The 15497-nt window shown below is 34.9% G+C and overlaps 1 protein-coding gene across 3 annotated transcripts in view; it reads left to right on the forward strand.

Moving 5' to 3' along the window:
- The window catches only part of LOC6043713 (paramyosin), a 46027-nt gene that overhangs the window by 24354 nt on the left and 6176 nt on the right, over positions 1–15497 (forward strand). For 2 of the 3 annotated variants that reach the window (XM_038253556.1, XM_038253554.1), the window contains 7 exons: positions 245–328; positions 1925–2056; positions 14350–14499; positions 14573–14656; positions 14725–14880; positions 14980–15141; positions 15198–15371. In XM_038253556.1, coding sequence (XP_038109484.1) covers positions 245–328; positions 1925–2056; positions 14350–14499; positions 14573–14656; positions 14725–14880; positions 14980–15141; positions 15198–15371 — 942 coding nt within the window. The remainder of the gene's footprint in view (positions 1–244; positions 329–1924; positions 2057–14349; positions 14500–14572; positions 14657–14724; positions 14881–14979; positions 15142–15197; positions 15372–15497) is intronic. The other variant, XM_038253555.1, reaches the window with a different exon arrangement.

Consider the following 15497-nt stretch of genomic DNA (forward strand, 5'->3'; position numbering starts at 1 on the left):
TATTATTTTTACTGTGTAAGAAACTAGAACCGCTAAGGGCTTCCAAACGTTAAATATTTATTGTGAAATCGGACCGTACTACTCTGAAGAGATTCAAATTGTACAAATAAACTTAAAATCGATGTTACAAGTTTGGTGTTTTTTTTCCTTAATCATACTAATCCAGTTGTTCGGTAAGTTTTACCTATTTGCCAGCAGTTTTTCATCAACCATCTATTCTTTTACGCCGTTTGTATCTCAACAGATCCAACAGCTTCACGACGTGATTCAAACGCTGCAGTCGGAGGTAGCGCTGCTAAGTGAACATTTGAACTATGCATTTCGGGAGGTGAGTGTCTGTTAGCTCGAAGATAATAATTGATTACGAATTAAAGTAATAAATTTAAACATTTTCCTGAGAATTTCTCTGTAATTTTAGTTCAGGATTTGAGGGGTTTTCCCTAACATCAAGTTATCATTAAAAATTATGTATTTGATTCTGTTTTGCCCGAAATGGCTTATTTATCACAAAATAAAGTGTTGAAAAGTTCATACAAGCACTCATTTAAATGCTTTAAAGGTCGACTTTTCAACACTCGTTTCGAAAGTTATATTGTTCAACACTGGACGCACCTTTAGCAAGCAAACAATCGATCTCTGGTTGCTAAAATACAGCAAATAAAAGAAAAAGAAGCAAAATTGAAGTTTTTTATGTCTTATCCAAACATTCCCACATTTTCTAATGCCAATATCTCAGCAACTAATGATCCAATTTCAATATTAAAACTGAAACAATTGTGATTTTTTTTGTTTTTTCGAAAAAAATATCAATCAAGACAAACATTTGAATGGGCGTAATATTGAATTTTTTGCCCTTATCAGTCAGTCTTGATTCCAAAATTTTCAAAATATTTTTTTTTGAATGATCATAAAATTTCACAGATTTAGATTTTTAAAGGTTCTATAAGCTATTGTGTCTTATATGTTTATAGGACCTTTAAAAAATTCTCTTGCTCGAGTTCTCTTGTGATGTTTCATTTTTCAACATTGAAAATTGGATCATTAGTTGCTGAGATATCTGCATTGGAAAATATGGGAATGTTTGTAATAGACTTCTCTGTATTTCAGCAAACAGAGCTCTAATGTTCAATAACTCTCCGGCAATTAATTTATTTATTGGAAATTTTCTGAACTTTTGGAAAAAAATATTTTTAGGAATTGAGAAAAAAATTAAAAACGTGAATTTTTCAGTTAAAAATAATATTTATCTTGACGAATACGCTGCACTTTATCAATAAATTTATAAAGCACTTTTCGATTGCAAATTTGATTTTACATTTAAAACTGAAGTCAAAATTTTGGTTTGACTAAAATTTCTAAATTTAACTAACTAGGTGGAATTGTTTTGTCCATGCTTCTCTATGGATTAAAAGTTGCGGTTTATTTTGTCTAAACTTTGAAAATATATGCAACGGTCTTATCTGGTTTTAGATATCTTTAAAATACCAAAAAATCCACCATAAAACTATGGCGGAAAATGTTATTTTATATCTCAAAAACTGTTGAATGGAAACATATTTTAAATGAAAAATATAATTATTTATAGATTAAAATTAAATATTAATTCGTTATTTTTTCAAGACATTTTTTTTGCTCTATAGTCCATATCAAAATCTACGTTCCATATCAAAATCTATGCTCAAAATTTAGAAAATATTGTAGTTTTTTAATAAAGTGCACCGTTTTCATATATAAGAGTAAACATTGATATTGTGAATTAAAGTTTTATTCTTCCCTGACTGGTCAGATGAAAATGGCATACTTGAGAATCTCTGAAAAATGTTTCGATTTCAAATAATAAAAGAAATTTGAAATATCAGATATTTAAATTCTCTGGCTTTTCAAACCCCCAATTAAACCCTTAATTTCACTGTGTTTCCACCAGAATCTCGCCAAGGACGCCGAGCTGGAGCAGTACCGGGACGCGAACCTGCAGTTGCGTTGCCAGCTGGCCGAGCTGAACAGGGACGTGCAGGAGCTGAAGGACATTGTTTCGCTGGTTGACGTTCGCAGGGAGGTAAGGAAGCAAGCCCCTCTCCTCCCACTTCCCTAACAACTTTCCAACCCTCCTAAGGACAGGATCGGGGTGCTAACCGAGTCAAATTTATGCCGTCGTAGAATAAATTTTCTTGACACATTCCCGGACCTGTGTTGTGATTTCTGCCGCACATAATATAACAACTCAGTTATGGTTCTGGACAGAGATAGTCAGACGAGGAAAGAGTTGTTTTTCATTATTCGCCAAAAATAACGGACAATTTGAATTTGGAGTGTTAGCGCGCTGTAGTTAGGTTGACTTATTAATATTTCTCCTAATTTCGGTAAACTAAAATTTTATTCCAAAGTTGTGCATAAAGACAACAGATTGCGCTGGTGTACATCGTTGTCTTCAATTAAGTTAAAATTCACGCCCACTTGTCTGTGATTCCAATCCGTTTGGTTGCTGGCCTGAGACTTCTTGACGGCGCACGGTTTGATTGAAACGTTTCACGTTCGTGTCACGGTGTCATCGGTTTGATTTGTGAAGAATAATATTTATTATTCTAACTAAAAAGGGATGGGGGGAAAGGAGACCTGCCATACCACGTGTTCGGTTGAAAGGTGTTGACACATTAGACGCCGACCATTTGTATCGATTACACAGCGCTAAATCATCTGTCGAAAATTGATTTATGAGGCCAAACATGCAACCACAATCTCTTTTTTTAGTTTAGAAAAAGATACCACCTCCCACACCAAACCCCCTTCGAGGTGATGATGGTCGCACGTTATTAACAACGCATTAACCTCAGGAGGGGGTGTTAAAGTGCTCTCGTTGTCACCCCTTTGGCCACGGCAATTTGCAGCAGGATACGGGAAGGGTGGTGGGGTTGAACAGGTTGGAACAGTGAAAATAACTTGTTACACGCGATGCTTTCCAACGGCAAACTTTTTCCGAAGACGGGAGGAGAGGGTGCTGAAGAATTTAGTGAAATTAGGTCAAACGAAGTTGGACTCGATCGGAGGAATGGTTAGGTTAGGAGCAGAAGTAATCAAAACAGCTTTAAAGGTTATGAAAAAGTTTTCAACTTTTATTGAAATAATCAAAAAGAGCAGTAATCGATAAAGACCGGCGTGGAATTGAAAGTTAAAATTGATTTGGCAAATCTTTTCCTTTTTTTTGTTTTTTTTTTCTGAGTAATTTCTGGTAAATAAAATCATTTGTTGTAATAGATTATACGTTTACAACTTTTTTAGCAAAAAAAAAAAATCAGTTTTAAGGGTTTTTTTCTAGATAGAAATGCTTATACGGACAGAATAATTGTTATGCTTTTGTCAAACATTTAATAAATTGATGGAATTCATGAATATTTTTTCCCATCTGTCTTAGATTTGAAAAAAGGCCAACCACGTGCAAAAAGTTTACTGCTGATTGTACAAATTTATATGACCATTTTTATTTCTGTTTTTTGCCAAATTTTAAATAAATATTGTTTTGGCCAAATAACTTATAAAACATTTTTAAAAACATGATTGGAAATTTGGTTTTCGTTAAATTGCACTTTCCTTAAACAACTGTATAAAAATCGAGACAAATGTTTTTTGAAGATATATAAATATAATTTATTATTAAGTTGAATCAAGAGGATATTTTTTATTTTGAAATAACGTGTTTTTAGTACATTTTGATATTTTAATTTAGAAATAACGGGTTGTTTTGTAACTTTGCATAATTAGTTTTTTAGTGCTGAAAAAAAGATTGAAAAAAAAACACCATTTTTGTGTACTTACATAAAGGAAATTGCGTGTTATTAAGGTCCAATTTTCCAATGTTTAGTCTCCAAAATTCACTCGTATGCGTTTGAAAGTATTTTTTAAAAGTTCATACAATTTTACATGAGTTTAGCTTTTGGAACGTTTTATGTTGGTTGTGCAATGCTTGAGTTTTAGAATTGAAAAAAACCTTTATATTTGTATATCAAGAACGTTTTTATTTAAGAGCGAGTCCACTAACAAAGCATACCCCTTTGTATGGGACGTCGTTTGGACCTCACCAATCTGCCTGAAATTTTCAGGGGTTGTTTGTACATATAAAACTAGCATCTGGCCAAAATATGAGCACTCTAGGTCAACGGGAAGTGGGGCAAATCGGGACACAAAGTTTGGTGGTTCAAAAACGTCAAAAATCTTAAAAAGGCTATAAATTAGGCAAAATTCAATTTAATTTCAAAATTCAAAATGCATCTGAAAGGGCTTTAAAAATGCAGCAAAATGCAGGAAAAAGCATCCCAATTGGTTGAATCTAAAGGGAGTTATTGGCATTTTAGTGAAAAAATAGCATAATTTTCAAACTCAAATAAAAAAAATGTTCCATCCAGATATCAACTCGCTTAGACCTGCAGCTTGTAGGGGACATCTGAGACTACCATCTGAGACTGAGAACGCTTTGGGTAAGGCAGTTTAACGTATTAAATAGACACTTTTTCTTTAAGTGATTTTTTTGTTTGTAAATTTTTGCTCGGGGGACTCTTCGTATTTATCCAACTCGGTGAACCTCGTTGGATAAATGTACGACTCCACGGAGAAAAAAGAATTCCCAAAATCGTGAACAAGCGTTCATGAAAATGGGAACCACGAACAAAGTGTTCAAATTTCATGGTACGTTTTTCAAAATCGTACCATGGGATTTGAACACTTTGTTCGAGGTTCCCATTTTCATGAACGCTTGTTCACGATTTTGGGAATTCTTTTTTCTCCGTGTCGTGCTGTAAAAATCATCTTTTTGCAACTTGTTGCATAAACTACTCTTATGAAATAAGTTGTAAAAAAATTGTTTAGCACGAGTCGTACATTTATCCAACGAGGTTTACCGAGTTGTATAAATACGACGAGCAGCGATGGAAAAATCATCATCCAAAGAAAATCTGTTTACGCTCATCAAGAGAAAAAAATCGTAAAGGAACATAGTTCTCCTCTCTCGCGCACGAAGGATCGATAAAAGGAGTCTCAAAAAATCATCTTCATGATTATTAGGCAGAACATCTATTTCACTACTACACTTGGCAGGTGTAACGTCACAAGTCGAAAAATGACCGGTCACTTTTTGTAGATGGGGAATTAGAGCGTTCAATTTCCCGTCCCGGGAAAAAAATCCCGGGAATTCCCGGGATTTCCCTGAAAAAAATATTTCCCGTTTCCCGGGAAATTTTGTAAATTTCCCGGGAATTCCCGAAATACAAGCAGAAGTATACATTTTCCTACCTTTTTGGCACCAATGTTTTGAAATTATACAAAAAATAATTGGAGAACCTTATTTGATTTTATTTATTTCCATCTACTGTTCATATTGAACTAATCAGCTTGTCTGTAAATTTCATGTCAAGGTTTAATTCAGATCATATTTATTCCTGAAGCATTCACCACTAGGAATATTGTTTGCTTATATGTTGGACCACAAAACTTACGCTGTTATGGAATGAATATAAACTATTTTATTTTTGAGAACCTTTTTTAATGGTTTTTTGTAATATTATTTGAAAATAAGATCTTTACATATTCCGGCCTAGATCAACATTGAGATTTGTTTGATTTTTTTACCTTGAACATGTTGGATGGAAATTGAACTGATATAATTACATTAAAAAAAAAGGTTTGTGAGAAGAATTTTTTCCTGAGTATTCGAGAAATTACAGATTGATGTTATAAATTTATGAAGCACGTGAGCTACCAAGGGCGTAAGAGGGTTATATATGAAAAAATATCGTTGAATTTCAATCACTTTTAAATACTCAAAATTATTTTAATCTAATTAATTTATTAGGCTGAATACCATATAACTAAAATCATATCATAAAACCATTAAAAAATAACTTCGTGTCATATGAAATTTACCCAAAGAATGTAACTATATTTCAAAACTCGCTCCAAATATTTGCAAACTTTGAGTTGTGATTTCATGAAATAGTGTTTCAAGTTAAAAAGCGCTAGAAAGTAGATTTTTAAGGTAAATTCAGTGTTTATTTATTTATTCTTAAGTTAAATTTTTGGTTTTTAATTTTAACTTTATGGTCACCGAGACAAATTTTAAAGCAATTTTATGGTTGTGGAGCATAGATTTTCACTGTCCAAACACTTTGATTTAAAAAAATCCTTCTCAACAAAAAAAACTAATAATATTTTCATTCATTTGGGACGATTTGAAAGATTTTAAAATTTGAAAGTTTATATATTTTCTCAAAGTTGCATGATTTTTTACACTGCCCACCATTGAAAAAACGGCTAATATCCACTTTTGGCAAAAACGAGTTATTACACCCAAAACTGGCAGCGCTAGTCCGAGAGAATGATGGTCTCGAGTCGAGAGAATAGTGGTACCATTCACGGACGCAGAGAACACAGCTCGAGATGGGCGATAGAACTATTCTCTCGAGGTTCATTTGCAAAAAAGTTCATCCGTCAAACAAAAAAGCAAAAGTGTCGACAACGGGAATCGAACCAGAGACACCTTTGACAAACCAATCCAATGACATAGCTGCCTCGGCCACCACAGCTTGGTGCCCAAGGAGAAGTCAGAAGTCGATGTATGACACTTGTTGGAGATTTATTGATTCAACTAACGAATGAACTCATTTGTTATGATGGTGTGAGTTGGTACCATTATTCTATCGATTTTGGCACTGAGCCCTCAATAAATTTTGAGAGGACGATTATCTCGACTCTGAATTTTGGGTGTAGCACCAGGTGGTAGAGGATGTTCCAACGCATCTTTTGGAACTTGAATTTCACTGAAATAGTGTTTAGACTTGGCTGCCGATGCGAAAAACCAAACGGCTAATATGCCACTCTTATGGGAAATTGCCTTCACAGAGATTTTGTGACAAACACTAAAACGCGTTTTTCTCGGAATACTTGATTTGGCATAATAGCTGAATTTTCAATTATGGGCAGTACAAGCAGTCAAGCCATTAATTGATCCTCACACTCATTTTGACCATTAAAGTTGCTGTTCTATACAATTTCGTTGCAAAAGATTAATCAGAAACAGGATTAGAATAATTTTCGTCAAATTTCAAATTTCCCGGGAATTCCCGGGATTTCCCGGGAAATTTGTTGAAAATTAACCCCGGGAAATTGGACGCTCTATGGGGAATGTGTGTAAACAAAACGCAATAACATAATTTAAGTGGTGCGAACAAGGAGATCCACAAAAAATCTTTAACTGATTGATTTTCTTTTGCATGATTTGCCTCCTCTCTCTCTTTCGCGGGTGAAGAAAATTTTCAAGCAAAAAAAATTCTTACAATTGTTCCATCCCTGACGACGAGTGCTGACAAAATCAAGTTTTGCAACGAGTTGCTTGCAACATTTTTTATAATACCGAAAGTAATACTTTTCAATATTTTTTTGATTTGAACGGTGAAATGACACATGGACTTTTAACTTAAAATTCCATTCCATTCAGATGAAATGACGCGGAGGTATGATTTTTTGAAAAAGTGTTTTTTTCCGAAAAATTACGAAAATTGTCGTTTTTCGAACCTCCCCACCCAAATGGCCAAACAAAAAAAAAAAAAAAAAATGCGGGTCTAATTATGTTGGCCAAGAAACCCCCAGAAAAATTTAGAACCCGATCGGAGAACTTTTGTTTTGGTTTGGGCTTTTTTCAAATGGAATTATTTAGTGTAACAATATTCTACAAAGTTATATTAGAGAGATTCAGCTTTAATGTAATTTCCAAGTAATTTCATTTAACTAAATTTTGTATTTTTATAGACTAATTTATTTATTTTTATAGCTGAATTTGCATAGTCATAAATCCATAGACAAATAATTAGTCTATGATAAATCCTTACACCTGCAAAACCCAACGTGCAAATGTGTCTGGGTCGCGGTTCCGTCGCTGCAGTTGTCTGTCAATCGTCGTCCTGGTCTTAGTGTGTATGCTTTTACGAGGTGATGAATTACTACCAGCCCGATGGATTTGTTGTATACCCTTGGAGGCAATGCGGGGTAAATCGCGTGCAAAATATTAATGTTTGATGAATGAAACTTTTTTTGAAACGATTAAAATTGTTTGAATGATGGATTTAGGAAAAAATATTTCCATAGAATTTACTCATAATATTTTAGTAATCATCCATTTTACTTCAAGATCCCAGTTAGTGACACGGTCGTAGTAAAGCAGTAGTAAATGTGTGCACGAGCAGCAGCACAATCACGTGCCGAGGGGAGGCTCACGAAACCGAACACGAAGCTCGTGCAATTTGTACACAAACAATGATGGGTGGGCGGAAGTGGTTGGATGGGGTTGAATTCCGATGCCACACAGGGTTGATGGAATTGCGATACATGACGAGTCGCCCAGAACACTGCGACGACGAGGACGAGCCTACAAATGTGTGAAACCGCCAGCCTGCCTGCATCAGTCAGGGTGAACGAACAACAACTTCTTGCAAGCCAGAGTAAGAGTTAGTTTGGTTCGGGAAGTGCAGGAAAATAGGTCGGTTTTTCGGGTCCGGACATTTGTTGGACGAATTAAAGTTTCTGTGTGAAGTGAATCGAGTGTTAGTTGATGATTTTGGGATAAGCCAAGAAGAATTTTAACCTTAAAAAAATTTAATTTTAAAGCCGAAAGTGATTCAGTACAAACAATGGATCTACAACAAGTGTAAGCAACGTCAAAAAATATATCAACCGCAAAAGATTTTTTTATTGATTTTCCCACCAGAAGCAATTGGTTGTGGTGGAGTTTACAATTAAACTTGTTTTCCATCACAGTCCACACGGTCCCAGATGGCTCCATTCGAAGGGCAGATAGTGATGAATGAATTCGGTGGTTACAGCTATTCACCGGAATTCAACTCCACGACGATGGCTCAATTTTCCGGGTGAAACTTAGACAATAAATGTGATTTATTTGGCGATTGTTGCTATTGTCTGGAGGGAATGTGGTTTCTGTGTTTTGGTGATTTTATCAGTCTAGCATTTAGTGACATCGATTTGATTAGTATCAAAGACATTTTTTTTAATGTTTAGAATTGAAAGCGAAAAAGTTTCGGTACTGGCACGGTACTTGCCTATTTGTAAAACCAAAATAACTGAATTACTACCAGCCCGATTGATGGTTTTGTGTCGAATAAGTTTAATGTTTGATTGTTTTTCAATTATTTATCAAGAACAGCAGAAAACTGGCTCCACATTTCTTGTTCCATAATTTTGGGATAATTTAACTGATAATTTTACACGAAAATAGCACGTAGTTCATAAAAAACATAACAAGTTTTATTGGTCCTGCGTTTAAAGACAAAAAAAAAATCACCATTCTGCTTGAAATGTTTAGGAGTTGTTTGTACATATATAAAACTAGCTGCTGGGCAAAATATGAGCACTCTAGGGACACAAAGTTTGAAGGTTAACAAACGTCAAACATCTTAAAAGAGTGTAACTTAGACAAAATTCGCTCTTAAAGTGTTTCGACTTGAACAAAAAATTTTCAAATTTTTCCTTCGTTCGATAAATTATTCAAAAGAATATAACAAAAGCTTCAAATGAAAAGGGGCCATCAATAAAATACGTGCACATTTTTTGGTCAAATGTTCATACTATATATTTTCTTCCCCAGTTGTCTACGAAGTTTGAGGATGAGCCCATCACAGTTATGATACAATAAAAAAATTGCAAAATATAAATTAACTTTTGAATTTATTACCTTAGAAACCATTAAGTTGATTTTATAGCAAGCAAACCTGTTAGAACCAACCACTATTGGTTGGTATAACTACAAGGACTTCGCTGCCCTGGGCTCCCAAGAAGTGTTTGAGTACGGCACCAAGCGAAGGTGCCGTATACCAAAATTTACACTTGGAATTTTGAGCGCCCGCCGCGGTATTCGAACCAGCAACCTCTGAATTGTGAGTCCAGTGCACGGTCCGATTAATCCACACGAGCGGGTCCTATGGTTTCATGTAATTTTTCGGTCTGTTGGAGATTTCGAACTAAAACTTTTGAAAGAAAATGTTATTTCAATTTTCTGTCTCTTGTCTCTTCAAAAAGTTTCCAAGGAATCGAGATGTAACTTTTTTGCAGCTTCTTTTAGAAAGTACTTAATTTGCCAGCCTTTCTATAGTGTCGAAATGGCCAACTTATAACAGTACTGAAAAGTTCATTATAGTTCAGACTCAATTATCCGAAGGGTCTTTGAAAAATTTCACTTCGGAAAATAGAATCTTCGGAAACTTTTTTTTTGTTTTATTCTTTAATTTTAAGCTCATGTATAAGCCCTAAACAATACAATTTAATAAAAAAAAACGAAGGCTTATTGGACAACTCTGAAAAGATATTCTTTCTATCTTTGCCTCAGCAACCAAGTGCCGTATCAACAAAGTTAAAAAAAGCGAAAAACACGAAATTCTGCGATTATAAATTTAAAAAAAATTGTCCACGATATTTTTGCAGTTCCGTTGTTAAACTAATTACTTTTCCTGTCATTCTCGCACGACGAAAAGACCTACTTTTCTCCACTTAAAATAAAAGTTTCGAAAAGTGATACTTTCCGATACAAGTGCTGAAAAGTTCTACTTTTCAGCACTGAAATGGGTGATGAAGATTTGAACTTTTCAGAACTTGTGTTGATAAGTTATACATATTTTTTTAAATTTTATTTATAAATTTATAAAAAATTTCAGCAAATTTATAACTTAAACCCCGATATTATCCCACCAGGGGTGCGATAGAGCCTTTCTTACTAAAGAATATAACTTCTGAGCAATTCTCTACGAAATCGGTCTTTTTTCTTCAATTTTAATTTTTGTATTTTTTAATCCGACTGAAACTTTTTTGGTGCCTTCGGTATGCCCAAAGAAGCCATTTTGCATCATTAGTTTGTCCATATAATTTTCCATACAAATTTGGCAGCTGTCCATACAAAAATGATGTATGAAAATTCAAAAATCTGTATCTTTTGAAGGAATTTTTGATCGATTTGGTGTCTTCGGCAAAGTTGTAGGTATGGATACGGACTACACTGGAAAAAATAATACACGGTAAAATTTGGTGATTTTTATTTAACTTTATCACTAAAACTTGATTTACAAAAAACACTATTTTTAATTTTTTATTTTTGATATGTTTTAGAGGACATAAAATGCCAACTTTTCAGAAATTTCAGGTTGTGCAAAATCATTGACCGAGTTATGAATTTTAATCAATACTGATTTTTTCAAAAAATCGAAATTTTGGTCGTAAAAATTTTTCAACTTCATTTTTCGATGTAAAATTAAATTTGCAATCAAAAAGTACTTTAGTGAAATTTTGATAAAGTGCACCGTTTTCAAGTTATAGCCATATTTAAGTGACTTTTTTGAAAATAGTCGCAGTTTTTCATTTTTTAAAATTAGTGCACATGTTTGCCCAGTTTTGAAAAAAATATTTTTGAAAAGCTGAGAAAATTCTCTATATTTTGCTTATTCGGACTTTGTTGATACGACCTTTAGTTGCTGAGATATTGCAATGCAAGGTTTAAAAACAGGAAAATTGATGTTTTCTGTTTCACCCAAACAACCCACCATTTTCTATCGTCAATATCTCAGCAACTAATGGTCCGATTTTCAATGTTAATGTATGAAACAATTGTGAAATTTTCCGATCTTTTCGAAAAAAATATTTTCAAAATTTTCAAATCAAGACAAACATTTTAAAAGGGCGTAATATTGAATGTTTGGCCTTTTTGAAATGTTAGTCTTGATTTGAAAATTTTGAAAATATTTTTTTCGAAAAGATCGGAAAATTTCACAAATGTTTCATATATTAACATTGAAAATCGGACCATTAGTTGCTAAGATATTGACGATAGAAAATGGTGGGTTGTTTGGGTGAGACTTAGAAATCATCAATTTTCCTGTTTTTAAACCTTTGCATTGCAATATCTCAGCAACTAAAGGTCGTATCAACAAAGTCCGAATAAGCAAAATATAGAGAATTTTCTCAGCTTTTCAAAATATTTTTTCAAAACTGGGCAAACATGTGCACTAATTTTAAAAATGAAAAACTGCGACTATTTTCAAAAAAGTCACTTAAATATGGCTATAACTTGAAAACGGTGCACTTTATCAAAATTTCACTAAAGTACTTTTTGATTGCAAATTTAATTTTACATCGAAAAATGAAGTTGAAAAATTTTACGACCAAAATTTCGATTTTTGAAAAATCAGTATTGATTAAAAATTCATAACTCGGTCAATGATTTTTGCACAACTTGGAAATTTCTGAAAAGTTGGCATTTTATGTCCTCTAAAACATATCAAAAAATAAAAAAAATTAAAATAGTGTTTTTTTGTAAATCAAGTTTTAGTGATAAAAAGTTAAATTAAAAAATCACCAAATTTTTTTACCGTGTATTATTTTTCTAGTGTAGTCCGTATCCATACCTACAACTTTGCCGAAGACACCAAATCGATCAAAAAATTCCTTCAAAAGATACAGATTTTTGAATTTTCATACATCATTTTTGTATGGACAGCTGCCAAATTTGTATGGAAAATTATATGCACAAACTAATGATGCAAAATGGCTTCTTTGGGCATACCGAAGGCACCAAAAAAGTTTCAGTCGGATTAAAAAATACAAAAAAAATCGAATGACCGAAATCCTAGAGAACTGCTCTTCTTTCAATTCATAACATCGACTTTGTTTATTTATAACTGAATCGTCTTATTTACGAAGATGAAAATGATGTCCAGACATAAAGTAAAAGCTTTACCTTTCTTTAGTAAGAAAGGCAAAAACGGGGTACTTTATCAAAATTCACATAAGTACTTTTTGATTGCAAATTTCAGATGAAAAAAATATAAAAATCGAATAGCCGAAACTCTGAAAATTGCGGAATAGGAAAAATATGAATAGAATAAAAAAAGTGTTTGCTTCTCTTCGCAATTCTCAACATTTTAAGCACTAGTCATGTTTATCCAACTTCGTAAAAAACATCATTGTGCAATTTGTTGCATATACTTCTATTTTCCCCTTATTTATTTATTCTATAAAAAATCAAAAATACAAAACATAATGTTCCAAGGAAATATTTTTTTATTAAATTTGCCGATTCTTCTGCCAAAATTATCGCCTAGTTGAAAAGGTTGAAATCTACTTTTGGATTCAAATTGACTTTTCTCGAGCACTATTACATAATTTTTACTAATCATTCTTGTACCGTCATCTGGGGTGAATCGGGACTACAGTCTGAACAGGGACATCAGTGTTGGATGTACATATTTTGTTGGTCTTAGTCTGTTCTATCCGAAACCAACCAGAAAAATCAAAATATTGTGTTCTAACATGGTTAAAACTGCTGTCCCAATTCGCCCCATGTGTCGCAATTCGCCCCAGTTGACGGTACTGGTTTATTTTGGATGTTTATTGGTAAAAAATGCGAATTCCAACGAATTAGTCAAATCAGTCATAAATGGCAAAGCACAAATCGTCGCCGTCGTGCTAACTTGTCGTACGTGCATTTTGGGCCAAATTGAGTTAAGAACGCAATTTTGTGCATCTCACAGTGCCACATCTTTTGACCTTCACAGATCCCCGAAATTCGATTTTAATCCTAAGATATTCAATGAAAACCAAAAAAGCTCCGAAAATTTTTGTCACTTTACATTTGAAAGTAGTTTAAATCTTGTCGTGCTATCTTGTCACTCCCTGATAATTGATGTAAGTGCGACAAAAGGCCAACGGGATTTCAGGCCAGGAAAGTCAGGATGCGTTTGACGCACGTACAAGCTAGACTACCGTAAACATTTGTAATTATAACTCGGGACTACAGCAACCAACTTCAACCAAACTTCGGGACAATGCACAGAATGGCCAGCCAAACAAAGCGTGTTTGTTATTGTTTACAATGCGTGCTCTCATTTTTGTTTATTCAAGGTCAAACATTAAAACGCTTTTTTCTCCGAACGTCAAAATGGCGGGTGCGACAAGATAGCACGACGACGTCGAAATGTAAAAATATTTATTTTCACATCATATTCCGGTTCCATAATTTCAAAACTTTTGTTTCATGGATCCTATCACGACTTCGTGATTCCAGTGGAGTACACCTTCAAAGTGTTATTTTATTCACTGCTCAGAAAAAATAATATACTAAGTTACTGAGCACGGCCATTTGCAAGTTGCAAGTTAATTAAATTATAAACACCTGCTGCAGCATATCATGCAACACGCGCCACAAATTTACTGCAGGATAAACTTTTCCCCCTTGAATGCTCCCCTCATCCCCTGGGTCTAATATAAACTAACTTCTTCTTCTTCTCCTTCTCCTTCCCACTAAAACCAAAGCTCGAGGACCAGAAGCACCGACACGTGGCGCTGCTCAAGGATGAAATGAAAAGCCTGCAGGCCCAGATGGCCGATTTCCAGCGCGAGATTGCCTCCAGACAGCGTGACCGTGAATACCTGACCTACTTCCGGGAAAAGTGCGCCGAACTGGTAAGTCGAAAATTGACACCCTCCCTCATGGTCGTACCGGAACGCACTCTCAATTCGTGGTGGCCTTCGACAGGAAATGGAACACCAGCTGGAACTGCAGCGGATGCGGGACGAAATCGAGTCCCTTAGCGGCCAACTGGCGGGCTACGGTGAAACGGTGAGTGCAGCAAGTTGATTGGAAAGTTTAATCTGCGATTGGTTTGATTATCCGTGATATACTTTCAGAGCGTTCAGCACGAGCAACTGTTGCGGGAGTCGAACACGCTGCAGAACACGATACAGGAGCTGCAGAACCACAACGATGTGCTCCAGAAGGCGATCCAGTCGCACGAGGAAAGCATCGAGCAGCTGCAGCAGGAGCTCAGCACGTCCAAGTTTCAGGTAACCGTTGTAATTAGCTTAATTGGTGTGTGTGCGTGGGCGTGCGTGTGAATTTTGAAAAAAAGTAAAAGTTTTGTGATTGGTATCGTTTTCGATTAGTTCGGTAATATCAACCAGGAGCTAGAGAACCTTAAAGCATCGTGCAGTGAGAAAGATAGCAAAATTATAAGTCTCAACGTGGAGCGGGAGAAGCTGCAGGGTGATTTGAGTCTGCACAAACGGATGTGCAAATGTAACTTTAATACAAATGTGAAGGAGAGGGTAAGTTAGTGCGAACATGAAATTGAGTTTACCAAACAATATCAACCGTATTTTAGTCCAAAACGCCCGTGTCGCACTCGCTCCAGAAGCAGGTGGTGCAGAAATCCCTCGAAGCAACCAAGGCGGCGGATGCGTTGAAACAGAAAACAGCCGAGTTAAAGAAGCTCGAGACGCAGTACGTGGAGGAGCGGATTCGGCTTACGGAGCAAACGACGGATCTCTTCACGCAGGTAGGGTTTATCGTAGTTAGGCGGAAATTGATATATTTCTTTTTGAAATTTAAGCAAATGAAGCATCTGTCAAGAGCTGATATGAAGTATTCAAAATTTCTCAATTTGTTTTTTACTTGAAGGGAT

This window comes from Culex quinquefasciatus, chromosome 2 (genome assembly GCF_015732765.1).
Source record: "Culex quinquefasciatus strain JHB chromosome 2, VPISU_Cqui_1.0_pri_paternal, whole genome shotgun sequence".
Lineage (NCBI taxonomy): Eukaryota > Metazoa > Arthropoda > Insecta > Diptera > Culicidae > Culex > Culex quinquefasciatus.